A 13,468-nucleotide genomic window follows, 5' to 3' on the forward strand; every position below is an offset into this window, starting at 1 on the left:
GTAAGCTCCCAGTGCACAATGGCCTGGGCAGCATTTGGCTGTCTCCTTCTCTGTCACTTTTATGAGGTGTATAATCTTTTTAAAAATGTGTAAAACTTATTTTTATTTTACTGTATTGTGGCAAGAACAGTTAACATGAGATCTCTTAACAAATTTTAAGTGTACAATAAATTATTGTTGACCATAGGTACCATGTCGTTCAGCAGATCTCTAGAGCTTATTCATCTTGCTGGACTTAATGCCTATTGATTACCAACTCTCCATATCTCCTTCCACTCCATTTATTTTATTTGTTGAAATTATTTCCCTTCAAATTCTTTTTAATTTTTAATTGTTGCAAAATATATATAATAAAATTTACTAACTTAAACATTTTTAAGTGTGTGATTTAATAGCATTAAGTACATTAACATTGCTGTGCACCCAATCTCCCAAACTCATCTTGCAAAACTGACACTGTGTACCCATTAAACAACAACTACCCATTGCTCCCTTCCCTCAGCATCTAGCAATCATCATTTGAGAAAATGGCTCAGAGCAGTCTGAAGAATGTGAGAGATGCAAAATTATCAGGCCCAGAGAGCCATGAGCATGACACTTCAGTCGCTTCCCCCGCACCCATGCCCCAGGGTAATTGTTTAAAAAATTTTTGTTTTCTTCATTCCTTCCCTGTAGTTTCAGGCTAGCTGATAAATTACCTAAAATGTTACCACACATTGCACAATGTGACCCTCACCCAGTATCTTCATGTTCCTGGAATTTGTGATAGAAAGAACAATGTACAGCCAATTGATAGATTATGTTATTTTTTAAATTCTTAGTAAACAACTTAGGAACTGCTCCCTTGTCTTTTATTCCTTAAAAAAAAAAAAAAAAAAAAAAAAGGAAAAAAGACCACTTGTAACTGCTGTTAATCAGATAATATATTGAATCTATGATTTTCAGGCTGCAGTCCTCACCTTTGGCTTAAATTAACTCTACTTAATCTGTGTCCTTCAAGAATAGCTTGATGCCATCCTTGTGGTAATGAGTGAGTTCTTACTCTATTAGTTCCCATGAGAGTTGATTATTAAAAAGAGCCTGGCACCTCTCCCCACACTCTTCCACCTTTCCTCTCTCGCCATGTGATCTCTGCATATGCTAAATGTGCCTTAGTTTCTTCCTCTTTGCTTGAGATTCTTCCCTTAGGTCAAAATTTCTGGTGTAGTCAGCAAGATTCAGAGCAAACTTTCAAATACCCATCGTTGCCTCTCAGACTCAGTGCTCAGTACCAGCACAAACCCATTGCATTCTTCCAACTCCAGATACTTTGCTGGGTGCAAAAGTGTGAGGTCTACATTTTATGTGAGCTTCTTTTTCAAACTCTCTTTTTTAAGAGCAAGAGTTTCCATCTCTGTCTCTAAACAGGAGATTCAGACAAAGAGCCCTGAAGAGAATTTTAGCCTTCTCCACCTGTGCTTCACAGGGGGTTTGGATTACAGTATAGGCAGTCTAGCACAGGTGGTTTCACTTTTTGGGGGGGCCTAAAATTAAGTAACATCTTAGTCCATTTAGTGTTACTCTAAAGGAATACCTGAGTCTGGGTAATTCATAACAAAAAAAGGTTTATTTGTCTTGTGATTCTGATGTCTGTATAAGTTCAAGATGGGGCATCTGTATCTGGTGAGAGGCACTCATGGTGGAAGGCAGAAGGACTTCTTTTAGCAAGCATCAATATGTTGTAAATTCAGTTTCTTTAAAAATAACTCTTTATTTCCCTTCATCTTGAATGCTTTAACTGAATACAGAATTTTAAGTTAACAGTAATTTTCCCCTTGGCACTTCGAAGATAATATTCTGGCATATATTTCTGGCATATACTATAACTGATGAGAAGTTTTCTATCCAATGCTTCTATCTAAATGGCATTTTTAAAATAAGGAACTATCTTTTCTTTTTATATTTAAGATTTTTCTCTGAGGTTCATATTTTTATGTTCATGAGAATGGGTCAAGGTATTTATAGTTACGCATGTATATGTATGACTTGTTTTATTTTTATTGTTCTTCTCAAACTCACTATAATTTTTGTACATATAGATGTGTGTGGGTGTGTATGTGTGTGAGTTTCATTCTTATTAAATTCATTGTAATTTCTGAATCTAAAAACTAGAGGTTTTTTTCCATTCTGGAAAAAAAAACAGGTATTATGTCTTTGAATATTGCCTGTTTATTTTTTATTCTGGAATTCCTATTAAACATATGTTGGGTTTTGGCCATTCTCTTTGTGTCTTAACTGTTCTTCCATATTTTCATACTTTATCTTTCTGGCAAAGTAGTATATTAGAGAAATTTTCAGCAAATGATTACTCTCTTCCCCTCTCCTACAGGAGGAATGTACTTCCTTGATATTAATTGAGGTCTTGCATAGTTAGGCTTGTCTCTTGATCTCTTTTTGCAATGAGAACATGACTCAGCTTGCCTCTGGTTTAAAGAGGATGAAAGATATGTGGAACAGACCAGGACCTGATTTAATCCTCAGAGACCAGCTGAGTCTCGCCAAGACCAGCCAATCTCTAGCTAACCCAAAAATGCATGAGTAAGAAATATGTGTATATTGTTGTATGGCATTAGGACTTTGGGTGTTTTGAAAGGCAGAAAAATTGGGCTGATTCAGAATTTGATGTATAAAGTATAGTGCTGCCATAACTAAAACCTAAAATATGTGGCACTGGCTCTGGGAATGGGCAGCAGGTAGTCATGTAATTGTTATAGGAGGCTGGAATAATGACAAGCAGTATTATGTAATGGCAAAACATTTGGTAAAATTGTCACTTGCAATAATATGGAATACAGAACATGCAGATCTAGTAAACTTGTGAATTTGGATGAGGTGATTTCAAAGAATACTGAAGAGCAGACTGTGGCTAGGTGCCTTTGAAAAAGCATAAGAAAGTGGTGAGCTCAAAAAGAACTGCCTGGGTTACAAACAGAATTGAGAGGAAACAGAGAGTTTAGAAATATTGAAAGTCATAGGCTTAAAAATGAAACTGTTTCTCAACAAATTCCAAGCTCAAAGAAAAAGTAAATTTTGGCCACGGCCAGGGTAAAGACCAAAACAAGGGTGTGGTGCAGGACTGAGTGCCCTGAAAGCGGACTCTGAGATGGAAAATAGCCTGTAAAGAAGTGCTCTCAGGATCAACACTTGTGGAAGAAAGGAAGCAAGCAAGAATGAGCAGAGAAAGAAAGTGAGCTGTCATTAATTTATAAAAAGAACTTAACCAACCCACTGAAGTTAGGTTGCTCCTCAGAGTTGCTCCCAATAGAGGAAATGAAGCCAAGTCTTTAAAACCCTACATCAATTAGTCATTGCATACTGGCTCCCCCTGAAGAGAGCATGAACTACACAGGGTGCCTCTTTACTACTGAGAGCAATTCCCAAAGAAGACTGACAGCTGAGATCCGTAGAAATCCCAGCAGCTAGAGGAATAAATTCTTTAGTCATGAAGGATGATGTTAATGGCACAGCACATCATCCAATTCAATTCACCCCATGTGTTCCACTCAGATCTATAATTTTGCAAAAGTTTTTGAAGCATCTCCAGAACTTGGGAATAAAGTTAGCGAGATACATAGATTCCATTGCAAAGACCAAAAGTGATACTCAATATAGGCTTCCTGATCTACCATCCTAGAGTTTCCTCACCTTGACTAGCTTTTTTGCTGGTCTTGCTGGCTTACGTGGTGGGATGATCCAGTCACTCATCCTTGAGAGTTACCATATCTTTCTTAGGCCATCAATACTTTACTAGTCAATTTACTGTCAAAGTTGTGCAAGGGTATACCAAAATATGCCAAATACATTCCTTTTTGTCATCGCTGTATAAAAGCAGCCTGACCTCCTCCTAGTATTTAGAATGATAAACTTGCCAGGATGGTGACTGCTCTCATTGCCTGATCCTTTGGCACTAGAAGGCAGAAGTGCCCCAGTGACAGCTGTAGTTTAAAATTGAATGGGCCTCTTGCTGTGTCTCCTGGTGGAAATGTTCACCTTTTGGGAACCAATACCTCTAAACCTACAAATCCCAGCGCTATGGAGATGAGTAGCACAAAATCCCCAATTGGGTCACTGACAATGATGGTAAACAGGACCACCTTTACTTCTACCTTTTGATCCATAAATTCTACTTGTTGGGAAGACAGCAACATACGCTGGCCATTGATTCAGAGGGTATACAGCGTAGGATATTGTCTCTAAGGTGGTGCGTAAGCTGATTCTTCGACTGGCCATTCCATTGCTCTATCCGGCCAGCAATTGTTTACAGTTCTGGATGAAGTGATATGTGAAAGAACCAGTGAATCACATGGTCATGTGCTCACTACCACATCTCTTTTGCAATAATATGAATCCCTTTGTTTGATGTGATATTATGGAAGATCCTGTGTCATGAGATCAAACACTCCATAAGTATGGTGGAAGTGGCTGAAGCACTATTGGCAGGAAAGGAAAATCCATACCTGAAATATGTATCAATTCTAATCAAGATGAATCATTCATTGCCCCTTACATAATAGAAGGGATCCATGTAATTAACTTGTCATTTGATTCTCCTCTATGGATGATTCCATATCAAGGGCTCAACATTGGTCTCTGTTTCTGACAGGTTGGACATTTGGCAGCAGCAATAGCCAAATCACTGTTGGTGAGTGGGAGCCCATGCTGTGGGGCCATCCACAGTATGATGACTACCCTTCTTGTACCCATTGTTCCAGCCTTGAGGGAGAAGCTTGGTGATGCCAGCCATTGGAGTCATTCTGTTTATTCAGTACCTCTTTTGTGGTATATCCTTTATGGTTGGTGTTCACTTGTAATGCCAAAATCTTTATACTTTGTGCCCAGTCCCATAGGTCCATCAACGTACTTTCTCATCAGACTTCCTAGTCCTAAATTTTCTGATATTTCTTCTTCCTTAAAGTAGGCTGTTCTACTATTTATCACTGCTATAACAAATTACCATAAACTTAGTGACTGAGACAACAGTAGTATTGTCTCTTACATTTCTGTAGAAGTCTGACAGAAATCTTACTGTGCTAAAAATCAAGCTTTTAGCAAGGCTCTGATCCTTTCTGGAGGTTTTAACAGAGAATTCATTTCCTTGTTCTTTCTAAATTCGAGAAGCCTTCCATATTCCTTGGCTCATGGCCCCTTTATTCCATCTTCAAAGCCATTCTTCCATAGTCACATCACTCTCTGGCCATAGCCAGGAAAGTTTCTCCTACTTTTAAGGATTCATATGATTAGATTGGACCCAACTGAATTATAAATACATCTTTGATCTGTTATGTATCTATGTTTGTGGTTACAGAACATTCATAAGCACTTAAAATATTTTTTGTACCATATTCTTCCATCAGCTTCCAAATCAGCTTCCAAGTACATTGTTTTATCTCTAAGAATACCTTCACACAAAAGATTGAGTAAAGCTAGACTTTTAATATTATCCTTCTTAACCTCTTAGTAATTGTGTTTCTTTGATATGGGTCACTGCTAATTTTAACACAGCTGTTTATGTTATTGCATAACAACTTTGTGATCTTATTAATTTGTTTAGAAAATCAAATTTAGTAGCTGCTCTGGTCTGAGGGAGGCAAATATTTTACAAATCATTGCTACTATATGTTAAGCTCTAATATCAGTTTCACATTCATTATTTTGTTTACCTTTAAATGAATCCTATAAAAGAAGTCTAGTATCCCTATTTTACAGATGAGAAAACTAATGTTTCCAGTATCACAAACTAGTAAGTATCAGAGTAGGGCATACAAATATAGGTCTTTTTGAGTCTAAAATGCATACTATTTTCGCTATATCCTTAATAAATTCCCATTAAGTAAATTAAATTATCTGTAGAGGTGTACTATTATATCCAGCACATTTCATGAATTTCTCACGTTGTAGAAATCATGTTCAATGTATTACACAGAAGCCTTGGGCCACTAATAATTCTTGAACTGACATAGTTCAAGATGACCTAGATAGAAGCATACTGGCTAGAAACAAAAATCAATGGTAAATGTTTTTATGAAATCACTAGACTCGTTTCTTACTTCATTGTTGCTGTCTTCTAATTTGACCTAAATCTACTGTGTGGTCTATAGTGTCCTTTGCTTAGCGAAATCTGGAACACATTATAAAGAGTACCTATTTAATGTTTCCATCAGTCCTGAAACATAGATATATTCTTGAAGATGTGCTATCATATTGTTCTAAGAGTCTTTGTGAGCAATTTAAATCCTTTTGCTATCTCAGCCAAAATGAAGTGAAGGATTATCCAAATAGAAAGTCTGAATAATTCAGCTTCTCTTGGTAGAAAACAAAGTTAATCTCTCTGGAATCTATATAGCTGCAGAATCACTGGATCATTGAACAACTCTCTACTTCACTTTGGTAGTACAGATTTCCAAGATCCATGAGCGTAAAATAATTATTTTTAAACTTTTGAATGAAACAGATTTAAAGTAAAACAGACCAAGTACATAACATTAACATATTTTGTTTAATTAAACTTGTCCATTTAAAACAAAAGATCAGCATATTTTTTAAATGAGTAAAGAAATTCGGCCGGGCGCGGTGGCTCAAGCCTGTAATCCCAGCACTTTGGGAGGCCGAGACGGGCGGATCACGAGGTCAGGAGATCGAGACCATCCTGGCTAATACGGTGAAACCCCGTCTCTACTAAAAATACAAAAAACTAGCCGGGCGAGGTGGCGGGCGCCTGTAGTCCCAGCTACTCCGGAGGCTGAGGCAGGAGAATGGCGTGAACCCGGGAGGCGGAGCTTGCAGTGAGCTGAGATCCGGCCACTGCAGTCCAGCCCAGGCTACAGAGCAAGACTCCGTCTCAAAAAAAAAAAAAAAAAAAAAAAAGAAATTCAAAAATTTCTTTACTTGAAATTTGAAATGATTTTTAGCTTTCTGAAGTCCATCCATTATTATGAGGCTTAAGAAAGACTTCAGAGGCTGCTTAAACATTTTGATATTTTTCATGTAGAAGTTATCAACCTTGAAATCTGTAGATAAATAGAAAGTAAAGAAAACATAAAGTAGGCAGATTTTTCCTACTATGAACCTTGATTTAACCTATGTCACTCTTAGTTGAATGGGATAAATTAACACTTTCTTGAAAGTTTCCTACCATACACATACATTTAATTTTTAAATATTCAGGACCCACAGAATATACTATGCCTATTAAAGATTTTTTAATTATAATTCTAGACTTGTTAGATACTTGATTTGCTTATTGATTCAAATCAATTTAGTTCTGGCCGGGCGCAGTGGCTCATGCCTATAATCGCAGCACTTTGGGAGGCTGAGACAGGTGGATCACTTGAGGTTAGGAGATTGAGACCAGCCTAACCAACATGGTGAAACCCCATCTCTACTAAAAACACAAAAATTAGCTGGGCGTGATGGTGCACGCATGTAATCCCAACTACTCAGGAGGCTGAGGCACAAGAATCTCTTGAACTTGGGAGGCGGAGGTTGCCGTGAGCGGAAATCATACCACTGCATTCCAGTCTGGGCAACTGGAGAGTGAGACTCTGTCCCAAAAATAAATAAATAAATAAAAACAAATCAATTTTGTTCTATCAGCATGTAGTGAGAGTCCACTATAGGGCAGACTGATAACAAATTTCATGGTATAGTCAGCTTTCTAGCACACTTTATGTACTTCCTAAAAAAGGGATAGACCAGGTGCAGTGGCTCATGCCTTTAATCCCAGCACTTTGGGAGGTCGAGACGGGCAGATCGCCTGAGGTCGGGAGTTTGAGACCAGCCTGGCCAGCATGGTGAAACCCTGTCTCTACTAAAAATACAAAAATTAGTCAGGCGTATTGGCAGGTACCTGTAATCCCAGCTACTCAGGAAGCTGAGGCAGGAGAATTGCTTGAACCCAGGAGGCAGAGGTTGCAGTGAGCCCAGATCGTGCCATTGCACTCTAGCCGGAGCAACACAGTTAAGACTCCATCTCAAAGAAAAAAAGAAAGGATATAAAGTAGGAACTTAGATTAATTAATTTGTAGACTTTATGCCTGTGCTAAAATTAAACTTTCTAGATCCTATAGGACAGAAAATATAATTTTGTTTGCTCTAATTTTTTAAATTTAGACCTTTAATTGGGATAAACAGTTCAAGAGTCCCCACAGCTCCTTATTATCCCCAACAGATTTGCTTCACCCATTTACGGTAGCTGCATCTAACCCCTGCAAGTGTTTGATTTTCAGCCTCCTAAATCTAATCACTTTATTTTATAATAAGAAAACGAACGGTCACGGAGAATAAATAACTTAGCCAAGGTTACCAGCTAGCAAGTGGCACTAAGCCAGAGTCAAAATCCAAGTTTAGTGGCTCTTTGTAAAAGGCAGTATATTCATCTTACTATATTATCATTGTCTTTATCAGAATGTAACATTTGTCTGAAATAAGGACCCTCTGTAATTTTTTTTAGCTTTCAAAAGTGCCTCATGGTACTTACAATTTTTATTCATATCCCAAGTTTCAAAATATCATTAACAGATTAAGCACTTTACTACATGCTATTTTGGTGTTTGCACTACTCCCCCGCCTTTCCACTGCCTTTTAGCTGCTCTGAGAGCTGGTAAAGAGAGATGAGAATTATACAATTACATAAGATAAAAGAATGAAAGGTTTAGAGAGGTGAGTAAGAATGAGGGAGTGGTAGGGTCGTGGGCGGGAATAACTGTAGAGGAAGGACAAGGAGAAGGAAAAACTGAAATAGTGGTTCCTGAATGTCAAAGACAGGAAGAATTGAGAAATAAAGACAGCCAGGTCATCAAACATTGTTCTTTTATGGGATGTGCTGATTGTGTGTGTGTGCGTGTGTGTGTGTGTGTGTGTGTGTGTGTGAGATTTGCTAAGTCCACTCAAATTTTAGGCAGATTTTTCCCTTTGGCTCATGTAGCCAGTCCCATACAAAATTATGAAATAGGCAAAACTTATCTTCGAAATCTCCTTTGTACTTTCCTCCATTAAACTGTATTACAAAATGCAGTGCTTTTTTTCTCTGGTTCACCCCAAGCTGAAAACTGGCTCTCTTTGACACTTCAGTTTTAAGCCTGACTCTCTCCTGGAGTATTTACATTTGAAGTCCCATCTCTTAATTGTTGAGTAAAAGAACCTCTCTTAAAGGAATTGTTTAAATATCAGGAAGCAGAGAGGTTTGGAATTATTAGAGGATAAAGGAATCCTTCCTAGAGAATCTCTAATTTCACAACCAACTGTGACTTTAAGAGGTCCAGCTTGTTCATCTCTAGTCTACTTTCTAAAGTACTCAGCATACTCAACTCTCTAGGTTAAGTTTTAAATTGACAAGAAAGGTACACAGAGTCTGAGAAGGCAATAACAATCACCGAGCAAACTGTACATTCATCAAAAGTTAAGGAATGCATCAGTGAAGACATTCATTCTAAATAAGCAGATATAATCCCTGATTTATATTCAATTATTTGTGATTAAGGTGAAGTAGCTTTTCTCATCAATTTATCTATTTAATTATTCAGTAGGGATGTGGACTTTAACCAATTTATGAACAATATCTTATTTCTCTTCATAATTGAGAGAAACACCAGTAAAATAAGCAGAATTTCCATAAATTGATCAACTAAGATCTCTAAAATGTTGATTGCTATAAACAAAATAATAAAGGTCAATAGAAAAATAGAAGTTTACCCAAACTTTCCAGATTCTGCAGCCAGACTGCCTGGTTTCAATTTAGGTTCTGCCACTTACTTGCCTCAATTCCTTATCTCTAGACTAGAAATAATAATAGTACCTACATCATGTGACTGCTGTGAGAATTAAGTTAGTACTTTAAAGTGTTTAGAACCATGCTAGGCACTCTGTAAGTGCTTGCTAAATAAAATACTATAATTTTATCTCTTTCCTGACTCTGATGGCAGTCAGGTCTACAAAATGGCTCCATAAATCTGATGTATAATTCAAATGGTCATTAGATGTGCACATCTATATCCAGTTAACTTACTGCCTTGAGCATGGTGCAAGTGAAGAAAATATTATTTTACTTCACTGTATGGTTGTAGGTGTCAACACTTCAAAAATGCATTTTCTCTTAAGGGAAACTGGACATTAGGGTATGAATGATTTATTGCTACTTGGTTATGTTATAAAATGAAGGAGAGCACAGTTTTGCCTTCAAAACCCCTAACACTTTTTTTCAATAGCTTTTTTGAGGTATAGTTTACATACTGTAAAATTCACCCTGTCATCAATAAACAATACTAGTGTTCATTGAATGGCTATTACATTCCAAGCAATAAACACAAATTGTTTCATTTAATCTTCATAAAAATCCCTTAAGGTAGGTATTATTATACTCAATTTTATGATTAAAGGGTAAGAACTTTGCAGCTAAAGGTTGAAGTGAGGTTTGAATTTATGTCCATGTGGCTCTAATATATGTTTTCCATATTCTGCAGCTTCCCTTCAGAAAATTACTTTGTTCTCTTTCAGAGAGTGACTGGAAAAAGGGGGAAAATGTGACTTTTAGAGGGTAGCCGTGGTTAGAGAAACTCTCAGTCTTTTAGCCTGTCAGGAGAAAAGCCAGAAATAACAGTCACTGAAAGTTGTTTTAAAACTCTCAATTCAAGCTTGGCATGATAATGCAAAATAGTATTATGATGCAGAAATAAGCAATCATAATCATAATACTGATATACACAAATCATAATGCGAATGTACACTACTTTCACTTGGAAGGATTCATCACTTTCTACTAGCGTAACTACACCTCCTTTATTGCATTCTCACCAAATGAGTTAGGGTTTAAAATGGGGAAACAAGAGAAATGATGCAGGGATTCTGGCCCATCTTTTAGACTTTTCACATCAATATGGTATGTTAAAATCAAACCCCTGGACATCATGCTCGGGAATACTTAAGTAATTTTGCCACAATTCATTTATTAAACAAATATTTAGGTGATTTTTACATGTCCAGTAGTACTGTGCTAACCACCAGGTATACAGAGGTTAAAACAAAAGATGAACCCAGTTCCAGCTCTTAAGGAGTTTACATTTTAGTTCAGGCTTTCGTAAGGAGAGGCAATGAGTGTCCTGTACTGTATAGCACGTGGGCTCTTGAACCAGCCTCTCCACTTACCTCTCCACCTGCTGTGTGACCTTGGCATTTGATTTTTAAGCGACTCGATTTTCTATTTTGTAACATAATCGTTGACTTCAAATGAAAGACATACCTAGTTTCATTTCAGGTGTACGGCACCACAGGAAGATGGGGCTAAGAAAATGTTACTCTCTTGTATAAAGAAGAGGGTTTCTCTCACGTTTTCTTCCTTTAGTATCTGGCATTATTCAATACTGTCCATATTCTACTCGCTCTTCACCGATGAACTGGGACATGTTTTTCACCGCAGCTTAGTCGTCTGGGTGTGCCTGGGGGGGCGTCACAAAGAGCCTATAAAGGGTCCCCACCTATAATGGGAGTAAGAGCGCTGGAAGGAACCCCGGAAGGGCATAGAGATCAAGCGTTTGGTTTCGGAATGTTTTTTGTGTGTGCCCATATTCACCGAGCTTGGATTCTGCTACTCTTAACGAAAAGCCCAGGCACGAAGCTACTAAATTTTCTGCCATATCTTAGCCGTCCCCACGCCCCCCCGCCCCACCCTACCTCACCCCCAAGCGTGAGTGAATGCGCAAATAAGGGTTTTCAAGGCGTCAGTGGGAAAGAGGGAGGGGAAGGCAACGCCGAGGATGGGAGGACAGGGCGGTGGCATCCCTCTAGCGAGAGAGCGCCGGAGCCTTCGGCGGCGAGGAGAGCTAAAACCTGGCTGTCCCGAACCAGAGGCCAAGGCAAGATGCTGGACGGGCGGGGACCGATGGGGGGCAGCAGACCATGGCCGCGCACCTAGTCCGCCCCCGGGGCCTCCTCTTGTCCCGAGGACCACCCCCGCTCCCGGTGTCTTTTGGTTTCGACCGGCCGACTGGGAGGGGCCGTGGGGACGCCATTCCCATAATGCTCTGGGGCGTGCCGCCGCCGTCGCTGCCACCTCCCCTACCGCTAGTGGAAGAAGATGGCGGAAGGCGGAGCGGCGGATCTGGACACCCAGCGGTCTGACATCGCGACGCTGCTCAAAACCTCGCTCCGGAAAGGGGACACCTGGTAAGAGAAAGGGGTTGAGATGCCCGCGGTTGCCCGAGGATAGTGGAGAAGAGGGCGGGAGCCGCGAGCTGGTGTCTTTCGCTGGTGACAGGTGCGGGCAGGTCTGGCGGCGGCCGCCGGGGTAGCAGGATTTTGGCTGCTTCTGAAATGTTGGGGCAAAGGTTGGACTCTAGATGAGGGTCAGGGTTCGTGGCTTGCCAGGGCATGCTGAAAGGTGTCCGGAGAGCGGCGGCGGCGGCGGCACTGACTCGTGCGGTTCCCTTCTTCCTCCTTCCTTCCGTAGTGCCGCTCCCACCTCAGGCCTTCTCGAATGATAGGTTATAGTGGTTTGGTTTGAGTCTCATATACGCTGTTTTGACAGGTCCCGGTGCCGCGGCTTATCACGATCTCAACCGGCTTTACTTCTCTGTTCATTTCCTTTCCTAGAATTGTCGGCGTCCAAGTTCCCTTTTATTCTGATTCTTGTAGTCTTCCGGGAGGCAGGCTGCAGGATGTTTGCGGTCTGTACTACACAGGTGGCATGTCAGTGCCCCACATAAGAGAAAGAAACCCTAGTTTCCAGTTCCTTGTCAAAGGAGGGAGAGGAGTAGGGAACCTTAGGCTTATGAGAGACCACGTGGTCTTGTGCTTTAGTGGTGGCTGGATAAAAGCCGGCAGCGTTTCTGTTAGATGTGCAGCCCTTCCCTTCTGTTTGAAGGATAACGTAGGCCTGCAAAAAGTAGATAAGTCCACTTGAGGCTTAACTAACTGCTAATATTCGAACTTGTAAAATACCAAAGGATATATATTTATAATACTGAAGGACATATGTGGACATTTTCACACTTGTCGGCCATATCCAGTGGCATCTAGAATAACTTAAATATGTGAATATGTAACATAATTTAAAATTCCTTATTTTGGGGGAAGGATAATGTGCCTCTTCATTATAATAAAAAATATTTTCACTTCCCACTGTTACCATAACAGTAGTATATAATTTATAGAGTGTTTCACTATGGCATAGTGGAAGGAGCAGTAAGATTTAGTCCTGAGTTATGTCACAGTTTCACCACTCAACTTGCAGTATGACTTTGAGGAGAGTTAATTTAAATCATTGCACCTCAGTCTCTTCTGTAAAATGGACAGTATTTTATTATACGGGTTTTATCTTGATTCGTTTTAATATCTTAAGAATTTCATGTTTATGAGATACTAAATTTTAGTTACCTTCTGCTCTTTACTCTTGACAAAAGGCTGTGATACTGGGATCATTTTCAGTTAAGCTAATAGG

The 13,468-nt window shown here is 39.4% G+C and overlaps 1 protein-coding gene and 1 long non-coding RNA gene across 4 annotated transcripts in view; one reads left to right on the forward strand and one right to left on the reverse strand.

Annotated features, from left to right (window-relative positions):
- Positions 1-6,952: 6,952 nt before the first annotated feature.
- Positions 6,953-11,671, reverse strand: LOC140712861 (uncharacterized). Its single transcript, XR_012094664.1, has 3 exons — positions 11,273-11,671; positions 7,886-8,008; positions 6,953-7,046 (listed from the first exon to the last, which is right to left on the reverse strand). It is a non-coding gene; the product is annotated as an uncharacterized lncRNA (long non-coding RNA).
- A 375-nt stretch (positions 11,672-12,046) lies between these two features.
- The window catches only part of USP15 (ubiquitin specific peptidase 15), a 143,963-nt gene continuing 142,541 nt past the window's right edge, over positions 12,047-13,468 (forward strand). For 2 of the 3 annotated variants that reach the window (XM_008003870.3, XM_008003871.3), the window contains exon 1: positions 12,053-12,195. In XM_008003870.3, the coding sequence (XP_008002061.1) occupies positions 12,107-12,195 (89 nt within the window). In that variant the 5' untranslated portion in view covers positions 12,053-12,106. Of the gene's footprint in view, positions 12,196-13,468 lie in introns of all 3 variants that reach the window. The other variant, XM_008003873.3, reaches the window with a different exon arrangement.

The sequence above is a fragment of the Chlorocebus sabaeus genome, chromosome 11 (assembly GCF_047675955.1).
Source record: "Chlorocebus sabaeus isolate Y175 chromosome 11, mChlSab1.0.hap1, whole genome shotgun sequence".
In the NCBI taxonomy this organism is placed as follows: Eukaryota; Metazoa; Chordata; class Mammalia; order Primates; family Cercopithecidae; genus Chlorocebus; species Chlorocebus sabaeus.